The 14,470-nt window shown below is 38.6% G+C and overlaps 2 protein-coding genes and 1 long non-coding RNA gene across 3 annotated transcripts; 2 read left to right on the top strand and 1 right to left on the bottom strand.

Annotated features, from left to right (window-relative positions):
* The first annotated feature begins 1,165 nt into the window (after positions 1–1,165).
* LOC148153950 (V-set and immunoglobulin domain-containing protein 1-like) lies at positions 1,166–3,573 on the top strand. The gene is made up of 4 exons (XM_088015989.1): positions 1,166–1,916; positions 2,026–2,142; positions 2,217–2,257; positions 2,356–3,573. Exons 1-4 carry the CDS (start codon positions 1,166–1,168, stop codon positions 2,494–2,496), a joined length of 1,050 nt encoding a protein of 349 aa, XP_087872115.1. The 3' UTR covers positions 2,497–3,573.
* A 3,154-nt stretch (positions 3,574–6,727) lies between these two features.
* On the top strand, positions 6,728–8,572 carry LOC106929797 (signal-regulatory protein beta-2). The gene is made up of 5 exons (XM_088015438.1): positions 6,728–6,865; positions 6,968–7,672; positions 7,772–7,888; positions 7,972–8,015; positions 8,110–8,572. The coding sequence occupies exons 1-5, from the start codon at positions 6,811–6,813 to the stop codon at positions 8,239–8,241; spliced, it is 1,053 nt and encodes a 350-aa protein (XP_087871564.1). The 5' UTR covers positions 6,728–6,810; the 3' UTR covers positions 8,242–8,572.
* A 3,465-nt stretch (positions 8,573–12,037) lies between these two features.
* Positions 12,038–13,324, bottom strand: LOC106929615 (uncharacterized). Its single transcript, XR_015766203.1, has 3 exons — positions 13,249–13,324; positions 12,817–13,161; positions 12,038–12,195 (listed from the first exon to the last, which is right to left on the bottom strand). It is a non-coding gene; the product is annotated as an uncharacterized LOC106929615 (long non-coding RNA).
* Positions 13,325–14,470: the final 1,146 nt, after the last annotated feature.

Below are 14,470 nucleotides of genomic sequence, written 5' to 3'. Positions count from 1 at the left end.
GGTTCATATACAACAAGCCTCTGGAGGATCCTCCACCTTGAGGTTTGAGAAGCACCAGGAGCTTCAAATAACTGTCTGCTGCTTTGCCATGCCATTTTAACAGCTGCTCTCTTAATCCGATGAACTTATCTAACAGAAACCTTCCTCATTATGCTTTTGTCTGCACAAACCCATCTTTGTTCTGAATCAGCCACAAATCTCTTCACAGTATGATAACGCTTCAGTTTTCGTTAAATATCTAATGTTTTCATACTTTGTCATATGGCACTACACTATCTAATGATTTTTGTCAGAAGAGAACGTTTCTCTTTCCAATATTGCTTTAAACCTGTGGCCTGCTTAATAATGTGGAACATCCTTCTTAAGTAGATTTCCTTTAGTTCATTTTCTCACCAGACAAACTAATCAACCCAGCTCTCTGAAATTAATTACAGTGATTCAAAGAGCCCTGAGACACAATACCATCTATAAATTTAATACCACAACAAAAAATTAAATCTTTATGACACTTAAATCCAATTTGCATAATAATTTGAAACACAGTGTATAGGATGTGGTAACACATGTAAATGAGCAGATTTCACTGCAAACATTCAGATGGAAATTCACACAAAACCAAAGTCTTGATCTAATCTTACTTTAAAAGCATGCTCCATATTTTGTGTGTACTCTGCCTTTACAACCAGCCACAGGTCTGACATGGTGGCCGCTTGTAAAGTGGTTTGGTGTTCTGATTTCTTTGTCTTTAAACATCAAAATAACGAATTTTCAAAGTTGTACGTGATATTTTCCCATACAGAATATAAACTAGTACGTAACGCTAGAGGAGGAGTTTCCTTTGCCAAATGCAGCTAATTTTCCATGTCATCTTTAAAGCTACAGCAGAAATGACAAGTCTGTCTCCTACTCGTCTACCTTTTTTTTCATTCTAGGTGGTAGTGATCATGACATAAGTTCTCACTTCTAATTTGTCAGTCAAATTTAGTGCAGTCGATTGAAACGGAACAAAGGCGTGGAGTTTTTCTCATTCAGCTCGACTCGTTGATCAAGATGAATCCTGGACAGTTTGCCGTCAGTTTTACATTTTTATTATCGTTAAAATTTGGTAAGTTTATTTAATTGGCATTGCAATATGAGTAATATGAGTATTTCAATATGTTTTTGCATGTTTGATTTAAGAGATACTGATCCGTCTCTCCTTATCTCAGCTCAGACAGTCCTTCAGGTCTCCTCGTCTGTCAAACAAGGCAGTCAGTTCTTTTCAGTAAAAGCTGGAAAAAATGTAACTCTGCAATGTTTTTATGACCCAAATTCATCTTCAAAGTTTAACTGGTACAAACTAACATTGGGACAAAAACCAAAACTCATCTCCACTGTCTACAGCTATGGATCAAATGGAACTTTTTACAATGAGTTCAAAGACAATCCCCGCTTCACGGTGGACACCAAAGATAATCAAAAGAACCTCAAGATTACAAATCTGCAGCCCTCCGATTCAGCGATATATTACTGCATCACTGGGAATTCATTCAGGCTTGAGTTCGATTGGGGCACCATCATCCATGTCGAAGGATCAGGATTAAACATCCAGGCTTTAATCGACCAACAGTCAGAAACTGAGATTTTCCAGCCAGGAGACTCTGTGACTCTGAACTGTACATTACAAACTGGGAGCTGTGGTGGAGAACACAGAGTTTACTGGTTCAGAAACTCTGAGGAACATTATCCAGGACTAATTTACACTCATGGAGGGAGCAACCATCAATGTGAGAGGAAGCCTGGGGAACAAAGTAATACATGTGTGTTCAGTCTGCCATTGAAGAACCTCACTGTGTCCAACGCTGGGACCTACTACTGTGCTGTTGCCTCATGTGGACGAATACTGTTTGGAAACGGGACGAACCTCAATGTGAAGAGTGAGTAACAACTTTAGCATGGCTTCTTTATTTGTTTTTACTAAAAAAAAAAAACCCTCTCTCTTTCAGACACTAAGTATTTGATCATGTGTTCTTTCTGTCTCTACAGCTGAGACAGACTCTGTGTATCTCCTGACAGGAGCTTTAGTATTCACCACATTTCTAAGTGTTTCACAGGCCGTGTTGTTGTTCATTCTCTACAAGAGAAACCACTCTGAAGACCCAGGTACTTCAACTATATACTACTAATACCTACAAACTCAAGACGGCTTCAATAAAAGCAGTTTCACTCTTTTTCAGATTCTCAGTCCAGAAGGTCTTCTCCTTCAACAACCACTGAAGTAGATTTTTTTTAATAACACTTATGTCATTAGGACTCATGCCATTCTCATTAATTAACAATCATTTTAAAATGAGCTTTTTTTCCTTTTATTTGCAGGGTGACCTAAATGGTGAAAACCTTCATTATGTAGCTTTGAGGACCAGAAGATTATCAGACCAGAAGAGCAGCAGATCATCAAGGCAGAGAAATGAAAAACCTGACTGTGTGTACTCCTCTGTTGTAGAGCTGGAAAACTGATCCATGTTGCTCTTGCCTTGTAAAACAGACTGACAGTTCAGAAGCAACAATCTTTATCTCTTTTACATAGTTTTTCTGCTAACTTGTTTTCAAGTTTTCATGACAAACAGACTGCTAAGTCACCATTACATGGTGAGATTTTTAAAGGAAATTCATTTTTGCAAGAATATTTTGAGTTGTCTTATTGTGAATTCTCATCAAGAAATTAAATTTACCACAAAAAAAACAAAAAACATAGCATGGCATGTCATGATGTTGTCTACAGGTACAGTGTCAGCCACACACGTCGCCACAGACCCAGTTCTGTGACCTACATCGCCGTACGCTCGATGCCAACGTTGATCTTAGAAATCAAAATGCTCCCAAATGATCCTTACCAGAAAACTCACTTTTAAATATAATTTTCATAAGACAACATGAAGTGCTACAAAGCAAACATGAGGTATTTTATGCAAATAACTACGTCTTTAGAGACATCTTTATTTGGGTCGGGGCTAGAAGGGATGGCAAGTCTCAGGTGGGAAAAAAAGGTAATCTTTTGTGGTATATGTAACCACCAGCTGTTTTAGAAGTGTGAGGTTTTTTACAGGCTCAGCTTGAAAATCATGTCTACTTGTTTCAAATCAATAGCCATATGTAATCTGATGCAGATGTTTCATAATGTCCATAACTCTACACACTGGTTTCTCAAACAACCAAATTGGAAACAACTCAACAATGTAATAAATAACCAGTTCAAACCCACAAATTCATAAACAAATTTGGAAAAAAAAAAACTTGTTGAAAGACCAGAGACTTGACATAGACTGTCTTTTGCTCAAAGACTTGATCCTGATGACCTCACTGGGCCTGATCTGAATGTTGTTCTCTGTGGCAAACAGGAAAAGGTGAGAGTGTTTCGTCTCCATTTCCTATTTTCTTCTTGAAAATACACATAAGTTGTTAGTCACGCTAGATGAGTTTTCTTTATAAAAAAAACAATGACCATACATCAGCTTAAATTTAACAATAACCAAAAAAAAAAGAGTTATAAAATCTTTACTGTACAATGTATTTGTTGAGTAGAACACAAGTGCATATGCGCTCAACAAAAGGAACAAAAGATGCTGAAGGATCTTATGTAGCTACTTCTATTGCTTGAAGTCATCCTATATCCTATTAGGGAGCTGGGGTTTGGATATTGTGTGGGGTCTTCAGTTTCTCACAGTTTCCACCAGAGGGAGCCAGGAAGCTGCTGTGGAGGTTGGACCTGCCAATCAATCTCACACCCCTGCTAATCATCTCGGCTTATCAGCCCGAGGACAAGAGGAGCTAGTTGCCAGTCCTTCGGTGCCTGAGTTTCAACCTAACATGATACTCTGACTCCTCTGTTGTCGCTGCGATAGTTTGGTCTTTGTGCTACTTTTTGATGATCTCTTGAAGTCACCAGTCTCCTCTCTGGATTCTCCTCCTCAAGTCAGTCTGGTTTCTCCTCACAATCTAAAGACTCCTTTAGTTCCACTCCTTTTCCTCAATTCAAACTCTACGTATCCTGTCCGTCCTCCAACGTCTTCACCATCCAGTAGCTTTCCTTGTATCATACCAAAGATCTCACTCGCTATGGCAGTTCTAAGACTCCTCCCCTCATGGACTCTTCATCATCATCATTAGTAAGATCCTCATTTCTCCTGAACATTCCACCCTGACCTCTCCAAGTACTCACCATTCAGTCTTGCTGATCCTTCCCTTGTTTCCAGATTTTCTGGACAAAGAAGCATAATCAGTTTTATTGTTGTGCCATGTTTGGTTTTAACCTTCTGACCCACATGCAAAATCAAGAAGCCTGAGTAAAGGTAAGGATTTTATTTTCTTAAAGACAGACAACTTAAAGGCAATTCTTCTTAATCCTTCTGGGGCTGGTGGTGTCGTGCAATCGGAGGTGCCTGGAATGAGAGCGGGGTTACTGGTGGTCCAAAATTAGATGATCAGCGATGCAATATGAAACGGCTTACTTTAGAATGGTTCTGGTTGAGGCATGGGGGAATGTGCCAAGGTCCAGTGTGGAAAATGTTTCACGGAGGTTCCTGAGAAGAGTGAGGATGGTATTGACTGGGAGCCAGAGAATTGATGGAGAGGTGTGGAGGGAGCAGCGGGCAGGCAGACTTGGAGGTAAAATCCTCAGGAGGAGAAAACAATGGAACTTGATCCAGTTGAAACTCCAGAGACTGACCTAAAGGCAGGCAAACACAGGGACTATGAAACCACTGGTAAATTACTGAAGAGACAGATCAAAACAACTAATAATGTAAACCACAAGAGACGGCTAGAGAGACTACCGGTGCAGTTAATCATCCAGCACTGAGTGAATGTTCTGCTGCTCCTTTATCCCCAACACTGATTAGGCAGATGAGATACTCGCTGGAACAGATGCATCACTCTCACACACACACACACACACACACACACACACACACACACACACACACACACACACACACACCCCCACACACACACACACACACACAGGAACCCTGACATGTTGTTCAATAAACTTCATTAATTTTCTCATCTGCCTCCTGAGAGTGTTCTGCATGTCGGTCAAAAGCTTACATAAGACCATGACAAAGTATACGTTAACAAGCCTCCAAGCAAATCCAACAGCGCACCATGTGTCCATAAGAAGAATCAATCAAATCACTCATCTATTTCTATCTGACTCTTCACACTGGTTTCTATCATCATCATATCAGCTTTTCAAATAAATCTTTGGAAACCTTGTCTTTGCCTTGGCAACATTCTGACTTCTAGCTCTTGTAGATTCAATCCAGTAAAGATTCAACCAATCTCTGATCTGGGACATGAACCTTTGTTCTGTTTATGAACCAGAAACCTTTGTTTCTATAAACTGTGGAGGCCTTCTCAAGCCTCAGGTGTAGCCCACTCTTGGTTTAGTCTCCAATACACTGAAACCTAACTACAGCTAGAGCTTTCATCAGTGTCCTCTGGAGATAACAACCTTGGTTTCTGAAGAAGATGTTCTAGTTTTGCTGGTGGAAGTTTGTAGAAAATGTCTGACAGGTTATAATTGGAGATTAATCTAAGTGGTAGAATACAGTAGCTATTATGTCTGTAAACTTAAAACATTTCTTGCTCCTAAATGTCGTGGGTGGAGGTGATGACTGTATCTACACTACGTGATCCAAAATGTATGGGTGATGTCTTCTGTAGTTGATATATCCTCAAGTTCCAGTAAAAGGTCTGACTGTAACAAGTGCAACTATCATCAAAACAGACATGTGAGATAATAACACCTGCCAGTCTGATCCTAGCAGCCTTTAGAAAGAAATCAAAGCACATTAGATCCCAAATGATCCAAAAATGGGATGCCACTGGATACAATTTCTGAATGTATTTATCAAAAATGTATTAAATATTTTTAGAAAGTGTAATTCTTGACAACTTCTAAATGTCTCCTGCTTGGAGAAACTAGTCAAATATATCTCACAGGTGTGTTTTTTGACAATTCTTTTGCACATAATTTCTGCAGGCATTTTCTGGACACTCTGATCTTCAGCTTTTTCCAAATATTGTCAGTTTGATACTTTACAGAGTCTCAGTACATTTCGCTATCCAGCCCTCTTCTCTAAGACAACCCAAGCCTTCATTGCTAATACCCGGCATGGTGTTTTAGGGTTGATTTTCAGAACCAGTCTTCCTCCTATGTGAAATGCCAATCAAAGAGTTCATGTTTGGTGTCATCTGACCAAACGACACTCCTTGTTCACATGACAGGATTTTAAAACTTTTGGTTGATTTTCACAACCTTAGACACCCCACACATGATGATAAAGACGTTATAGGTTTGGTCCTATAGGATGTGGTAACACACTTGAAATGAACAGATTTCACTGCAAACATTCAGTGAAATCTGAACCAAAGTCTTGATCTAATCTTACTTTAAAAGCATCATGCTCCATATTTTGTGTGCACTTTTTTATAAGTGGCCACAGGTCTGACATTGTGGCCACTTATAAAGTGTTGTCTTTGTCTTGAAGCAACAGCAATTTTCAAAGTTGTTTGTGATATTTTTGCAGGCAGAATTTAAACTAGAACAAAACACTAGAGGAGGGATTTCCTTTGCAGCTAATGCAGCTAATTTTCCACAGCAGAAATGACAAGTCTGTCTCCTCCTTGTCTACCTTTGTTTCATTCTGGCCTGTAGATGGTGGTAATCATGACATAAGTTCTCACTTCTACTTTGTCAGTCGATTTTAGTGCAGTCGATTAAAACGGAACAAAGGCGTGGAGTTTTTCTCATTCAGCTCGTTGATCAAGATGAATCCTGGACAGTTTGCCGTCAGTCTTACATTTTTATTCTCATTCAAATTTGGTAAGTTTGTTTTTCTGGCATTGTAATATGAGTCAGAGTATTTCAATTTGTTTTTGCATGTTTGATATAAGATATATTTTAATCCGTCTCTCCTTATCTCAGCTCAGACGGTTCACCAGGTCTCCTCATCTGTTCAACAAGGCAGTCGGTTTGTTTCAGTAAAAGCTGGAGAAAGTGTAACTGTGCAATGTTTTTATAACCCACAATCAACTTCAAAGATTAACTGGTACAAACTATCATTTGGACAGAAGCCAAAGCCCATTTGTACTGCCTACAAGTATGAAAATGGAACATTTTATAATGAGTTCAAAGATAATCCCCGCTTCACCCTAGACACTGAAGAACATCTAAGTAACCTGAGGATTGCAAATCTGCAGCCCTCTGACTCAGCGACTTATTTCTGCATAACTGGGCATTCATACAAGATTGAGTTTGATGGGGGCACCGTCATTCACGTCCAAGAATCAGTATTAAACATCCAGGCTTTAATTGACCAACAGTCAGAAACTGAAATTATCCCACCAGGAGACTCTGTGACTCTGAACTGTACATTACAAACTGGGAGCTGTGGTGGAGAACACAGAGTTTACTGGTTCAGAAACTCTGAGGAACATTATCCAGGACTAATTTACACTCATGGAGGGAGCAACCATCAATGTGGGAGGAAGCCTGGGGAACAAAGTAATACATGTGTGTTCAGTCTGCCATTGAAGAACCTCACTGTGTCCAACGCTGGGACCTACTACTGTGCTGTTGCCTCATGTGGACGAATACTGTTTGGAAACGGGACGAACCTCAATGTGAAGAGTGAGTAACAACTTTTACTCAGATTTTGTTTTCCACTCAAATACAGTTCTCTCTTTCAGACACTAAGTATTTGATCATGTGTTGTTTCTGTCTCTACAGCTGAGACAGACTCTGTGTATCTCCTGACAGGAGCTTTAGTATTCACCACATTTCTAAGTGTTTCACAGGCCGTGTTGTTGTTCATTATCTACAAGAGAAACCACTCTGAAGACCCAGGTACTTCAACTATATATTACATATTAGTAATACACAAAAAAATCAAGACAGCATCAAAAATGGGATATGTTATACTTTTTCAGACTCTCAGTCCAGAAGGCCTTTTCCTTCAACAACCATTACAGAAGTATTGTTTTTTTTTAATTCATAAAATTCACATCAATAGTAACTTTTTCTTCTCAATTTACAATAATTTTCCTTTTTTTTTGTCTGATGTATAGGGTGACCTAAATGGGGAAAACCTTCATTATGCGGCATTGAGGACGAGACGATTAACAGACAAGAAGAGCAGCAGATCAACAAGGCAGAGAAATGAAACATCTGAGTGTGTGTACTCCTCTGTACAGATGTAAATGCGGATAATTTCCCATCAATTAGTACAACCAAGATGTGATTGTTTTGTAAATCGGAGCTGAAAGACCATCGCTTTCTTTCTTTTCTTTAACTCTGTGCTATTTGTATTTGACTCTTTACTTATTTTGATGGTAAAATGTTTGAGCTAGATTATCATTGTTGTTCTTTGCAGACATTTTTAAAGACAATTATCTTTACTATGGTAAGTACACTTTAAGTTGTCTACCTCTGACTTCTCATCAATGAATTAAATTTACCACCAAAAAAAGAAAAGCATGCTATGTCGTTATGTGATCTCCTGGATTTGCGAAGCACGTTGTGACCCACACACGTCGCCACAGACCCACTTCTGTGACCTAAATCGCTGAATGTCTGAGGTCAGCACCAATCTTAGAAATTACAAAGCTCCATAATAGTCCAAAAAACAAACTTTTAAAAATAACTCTGATACTGGAACATGAGGTGATTGTAAGCAAAAGGTGTGATTTATTTATTTTTTTATTTTTTGAGCAACCAACTAAACAACAGTTTCCAGCATAATTATACTGCTAATCCAGTATAATTACTTGATTTACCTACAGTATTTCTTGGTTTACCTACAGTACACAAGTGACTTTTATAGCTTCATTTTATACTGATATAAAACAGTTCAAAAACTGAGACCCAGGTTAAAACAAAATGATTAATTTCTCTTATTTTACATTATTGTGGCTCACAGTAAAGTTTCTCTGAAAATTAAAATGGATGGACCATTTAAAATGCACTCCCATTCAGTAGAGTCCACTTGCTTGGGGATAAATAAGGGCCTGGCATTCACAGTGTTCTGCTCCATCTAGACCAGGTAAGTTGTTTTTTCAGGGACTTGCTTAATTTATTTCTGTTTCGTTGTTGTTGACTTCTTATGTCAAAAGGTCAACTGATTCCCTGGGGAAAGAAACTTCAGTGCTGTGTGAGCGCCTCCTAGTGGTCAAAAACTGATCAGTAGAACTGAGTCAGAAAGGAAGTCATGCTGAAAACCCTCCAGTTTAGTTTCAAGCATCCAGTGTAGAGAGGTGAATGAAGCGTCTATGTAGCGTATCGTGAGATTAAATCTGATGAAAAACAGAGTCTCACACGACACCAATGACTGTCAGGCTTTTTTGTGCAAAGAGTCAAGTGGTCTGCAGTGGGAGGAGAGAAATGTGCAGGAGTGTTTGACAGGAAGAGACAGCGCAGTGTGGTCTGAGCACATCTGAGGTGAGCGTCGCACAACCTCATGCATCGACTCTTTTCAGACAATTATGAAAACATCACAGCTATGATCAGATCAGAGCTGCAGCTGCATGTCAGCGTATTTAGTTTGATTTAAAAAATGTATCATACACAAAACATCATAGTGAGATTAAAAAAAACAACAAAAAAACAACTTGTATGCATTGAAAACAAAACTCAACCACAGACCACACCCTTCAGACAGGACCAACACTGTCGCCGTGGGAACGTGTTTCAGCTGAGAGGTGCTGTGATCTTGTGTGTGAATTTTGGTGAGGGAGCCGTGCACAGCAGCTGAACAACAACATGACACCACATATGCAGTAAAATGAACACTAACAATGACATCTATGGTCTTTGTGTTCTTGGGTTTTCTCCATCTTGGAGGCTATCGCTACAAACAGCTCTAACAGCAACACATCTCAAACTGCAAAACGCTTCAGATTTATAGTTTTCTTCACATCATGACTTCCTTTAACAATACAGTCTAATTTGGTTCAGAGTATTTTGCTTCTGTAGTGGCTGATCACATCAAAACACTTTTCATAGGAAAAAACTGACAAGATTCAAATTAATTATATTTAAATAATTAATAATGTTACCAACTGTTTGATTTCTTCCAATTAAAATGTGACTCCCAAGAAAAGTGTCAGACATTTTAGTAAAGAATCTATGCATCAACGTTTATGAGTGTGAAAATCACAGATTAGTGATGCACGGATATTGGATATTTGATCAATATCCGATATGCCGATATATTATACCTCGTTTGGCCGATAACCGATAACCGATACCAATACCGATAGTTTTCCCTATATCTACTTACTGAAACCATATGTCTTTCTCTACTGTGGAATTAAAATGCTGCATAATCTTTGTCAATTTAGCCTGCTACTAAATGCAAATGCTGAAATGGAGTCGGAAAATTATGTAACACTTTCAACTTGCATTATGTTTAATGTCAAATTTATTCATTTGCTCTCTCTAAGACAATGACAACACTGCTTGTGTCATTGTCAGTGGTGTGTCTTATAAGAACGGCTTTTATATTGTTGAGTTATTCTGACGCAATGGCCGATGTCCGATATTACATTTTACAGCTAATATCAGCCGATAATATTGCGCATTCCAAACACAGACTGTTATCCAGCTATGACACATTAAAAAAAAAAATCTCTTTATTTTATCTGCTGGACTTCTGAAGGCAAACTGTTTCATGATTGGTGGAATAAGATGAGTTGCACAAAGGGAGCAACAGAACCAGCTTATTTAACGAGGAGAAGCCTCATGTGACGCAGATGATGCGACCACTTATAATGAGTCATAAACGGGCAGAGATGAATGTCGCTTCTCAGGAAGAGGCAGCACAATGTGAGAGAGGACAACTGAAAGCTGCTGGTCTCTTTACCTTCAGCATGAAAGGCCTCAAACTGAGCAGACATGTTGGACTTAACTTTCCTTTTTTTTAAAATGAGAATAACATCAAAATGTGTGTTTCTGCAAAGGAGTTGAAGTGAAATAAAACAGCAGCGAGATGTGTGTTGTTTAATGTGTTGGTTTCTAACAAGCAGGTCTGATAGTCCCTCCCCAGTTTCCACTGCGGTGACATTTAGCCACAGAGAGACTAGCCTTCAGCGCTGCACCAAAACCACAGGTGGCAAAAGCTTCACTGCTTTCACATCAAGAGATTTGATCTTCTCTTTTAAAGTGTGTTTAGTGGGCCTCGGGGAAGGCCTTGAAAAACTTGCAGAACAATGTCTTCCTTGCTGCTGAAACTCACCAAACAAGAGCAGCAATATGGCAGAATCAAAAAGCGCAAAGCCTCAGTTACTGTCCTTTCATAACGTTTCATTAGTGATGTTGGGGCATGTTCCTCTCGGTGATGTGTGTTTAGGTCATGAAAGATGGTAGTGGGAAAAGATGCTAGGTGAACTACACTAAGACAATGTGGGTTTAGGGTAGTTAAACATTGTTTAAAAAATTTAAAATTCATGTGTGGCACATTTTGTAATGTTACAACCATAAACTTCCATTTATTTTATTTTATTGGGAATTTATGTAATAGACAAACACAAAATAGTACACAATCAAGATTGAGCAAAGATGTTTTTTATTATTATTATTAAAAGCATTTTTGCTATAAGAGACACAAAAACACAATACAAGTAGATTATGAAATAACTCATGACAATAACAGAGCATTATTGTTCCTTAGCTGCTGTTATTAATATTGAGAGAGCCTATCTGGTGGCAACATACAGCACATTTGGATCCGTCTCTCTCTCTGCAGGCCTTCTGTTCCTGTTTGCTTTGGGTCTGAAATTCAGCGCTGCGTAGTTCACAGGATCAGACTCCAGATTCTACAAAACAAGAAATGACTTACAGCAACTCAGTGAGTTTTAGGATTGAGTGATTTTTAAAAAATAAAAATCACCTCATTGTTTTGTTGATTCTGTCTGTTGGTTTGTTTGTCTGTTGGAAAAACAGAGACACTGAAGCTGGCAAACTGTTTGAACTTTTTTCATCGTGTCATTTCACATTATGAAGTTGGTCGAGAAGAAAATACAGATAAAAATACAACCACAAAATACCTTTATGACAAGGTCTGGTTTTCAAAACCAGTCCCAGGATGATTATGACCAGGGAAAAAAACACACCTCCCAGAATGACAGTGGGCAGGTTGTTGGCTACATCCAATCCATCTACAACCGAGACAAAGACATATAATGTGAACTCAGTCCATTATAATAAAGACGTTTCCAGGTCAACTTGCCCCTGGAAGTTGACTGACACAAACTCCCCTTTACTTTTATTTCACACCTGTAAACCAACCAATTTAATCTACTCGCCTGAATGGCAGTATAACTGTTAATACCTGTTGTAGAGACATATTTTCAGAAATTATAGAGATAAATTGTCATACATAGACTGTATGTTTTTAACAGCATTCTTTTGGAAAACGTTTTGTCATTTCTTACAGTATTTCCATTGATTTTGGTTCTGATGCAGCTGTGGGCCCAGATTTAAAGTACAAACAAATTAGCTCTAGTGACCTATAAGAGGTAGATATTATTTACTTGCATCACGTTACCTAGACTACAAGTAGGTCATAGAAAAGTATTTAAATCGGACCTTTAAATTAAGTTAAAATGTATTATAAATATATAAAATTCCTTTTTTGGGCCAATGTTCTGATTTTGTTGAGAAAGCAGGAACTTTCTCGATCAAAAACTGCACATTCAAAAAATGACGGAACAAAACCATGAAGAAAATAAATGTATAAACAATACTGGAGAGACCGTTCACTGAGGAAACATTCTTACCTTCAACTTGTAAATATGTTTCACTGAAGATTTTCAGACAGCTTGGTGATATGGTTCCACAGATATAAACTCCAGAATCTGAGAAATTCACTTGTTTGATGTTCAGAAAAATGTTTGTGATGTTTGACATCATGTTGAATTTCTCACGTTGAAATTCATCATATAGACGAGCTTCAGATCCAGGATCAACCATCGATGAGATGCGGCTGACACTGGGTCCATCAATCAGTTTATACCAGAATAAGTGTTCAGCAATGTTGCTTAAGTTGGGGCACAGCAGAGCGACGTCTTCACCAGGCTGAACCAGAACTGAGTGAAACTCAAAATCTGACTTAGTGATCCAACCTGAAACATTCACAAAGATCAACTTTCTTGTCCATTCTGAAGAGAAATGGTAAATGTGTTGAGAAAACCATATGTAGCTGTACTTACTGAAGGTGAAGAGGAAAACCAGTATCATGTTGATGTTCATCATTGCGCTCAGTTAGAGCAATAAACTGTGTGTCAGTTCTACAGAGCCTTCAACATGGAGGTGGAGTTTTCTTTGTGTCCGTTTCCTCAAGCTGACGACGAGAATCATTTTAATAGAACAAAACCATTATTGGTTGTAAAGAGCATCATCATGAATAACACACGCAGCGCTCTTTCAAGTTGGAGAATCTGCAAGAGCTCAAAAAGCTTAAGAGCTTTGATATGATTTGAGTGTGTGCCGCCATGCATGAAGCATGTGTTACCCACCCGGTGTGTGTTACATATCAGAAGAGGTGCCTCGAGAAGTAGGAAAATAGTTACTCTAGTAATAGTTGTGTTACTTCAAACTACAAAATACAGGGCAGTAAAAAATGACTCTGTGAAGTACTTTTTCATCTTAATCAACTAAAGGTGAAAGCTTAAATATGAAAAAAATGATCACAGATCAAGGTCATTGGTCTGTTTCTATTGAATGTTGTTGCATTTGGAAATGTATTTACAATTACCAAAAATGCAGATAGAGGATTTATTGTATTCATGTGAGATGAATACAGTAGCTCCCCGTTAGCAGATAGTCCATCAGTCTAAATGGACTTCTTCCTATTGCACCTTCAGATCATGAGGTTAGACACTTTCTGTCAGTGCTGTTTTAAAAACTGTTGACTGGTGAAAGTGAAAGTCAGCAGAAACCCATTAAAAGTGAAGAGCAGTGATATTGTGGTGACACAGGATTAAAGCACCACCGTGTATAGAGGCCTTAGTCCTTGACGCGGCTCATTACCCACTTTAGTGTCTGATCAGGCTCTAATAAAGGCCACTAAAGCCTTTTTTTTTCACGTGATGAACAACAAAGTATTGTCTGGCTACCAGTTTCTAAATGACCTCCTGTACTGTTGTAATAAAAAGAACAATCATAATGTGTTCCTCATCTCTTTTGTAGATTATAACAATGGTTCTGTCATAACATTGGCCAGCTGGTCTCACACCAGAGAAACGCCCTGACAGTGTCATAAAACCGCAGGAGGTCGATCCGTGATGCTCAGAACCAGTTGCTGTTACTTTCCCAGAACTTGTCATGATTACAGTTTTCTACTTTAACACCTAACAGACAGCTCCCTTTTCTTACCAAGAGGCAAATGTCATGACTGTCTGTAGAGAGCTCCATAAACGTCTTAACAATCAT

Source organism: Poecilia mexicana, unplaced genomic scaffold, assembly GCF_051168715.1.
Source record: "Poecilia mexicana isolate PSO_F unplaced genomic scaffold, ASM5116871v1 scaffold_18, whole genome shotgun sequence".
In the NCBI taxonomy this organism is placed as follows: domain Eukaryota; kingdom Metazoa; phylum Chordata; class Actinopteri; order Cyprinodontiformes; family Poeciliidae; genus Poecilia; species Poecilia mexicana.
Note: the sequence above shows the minus strand (reverse complement) of the source record. Positions and strands in the feature narration are given on the sequence as shown.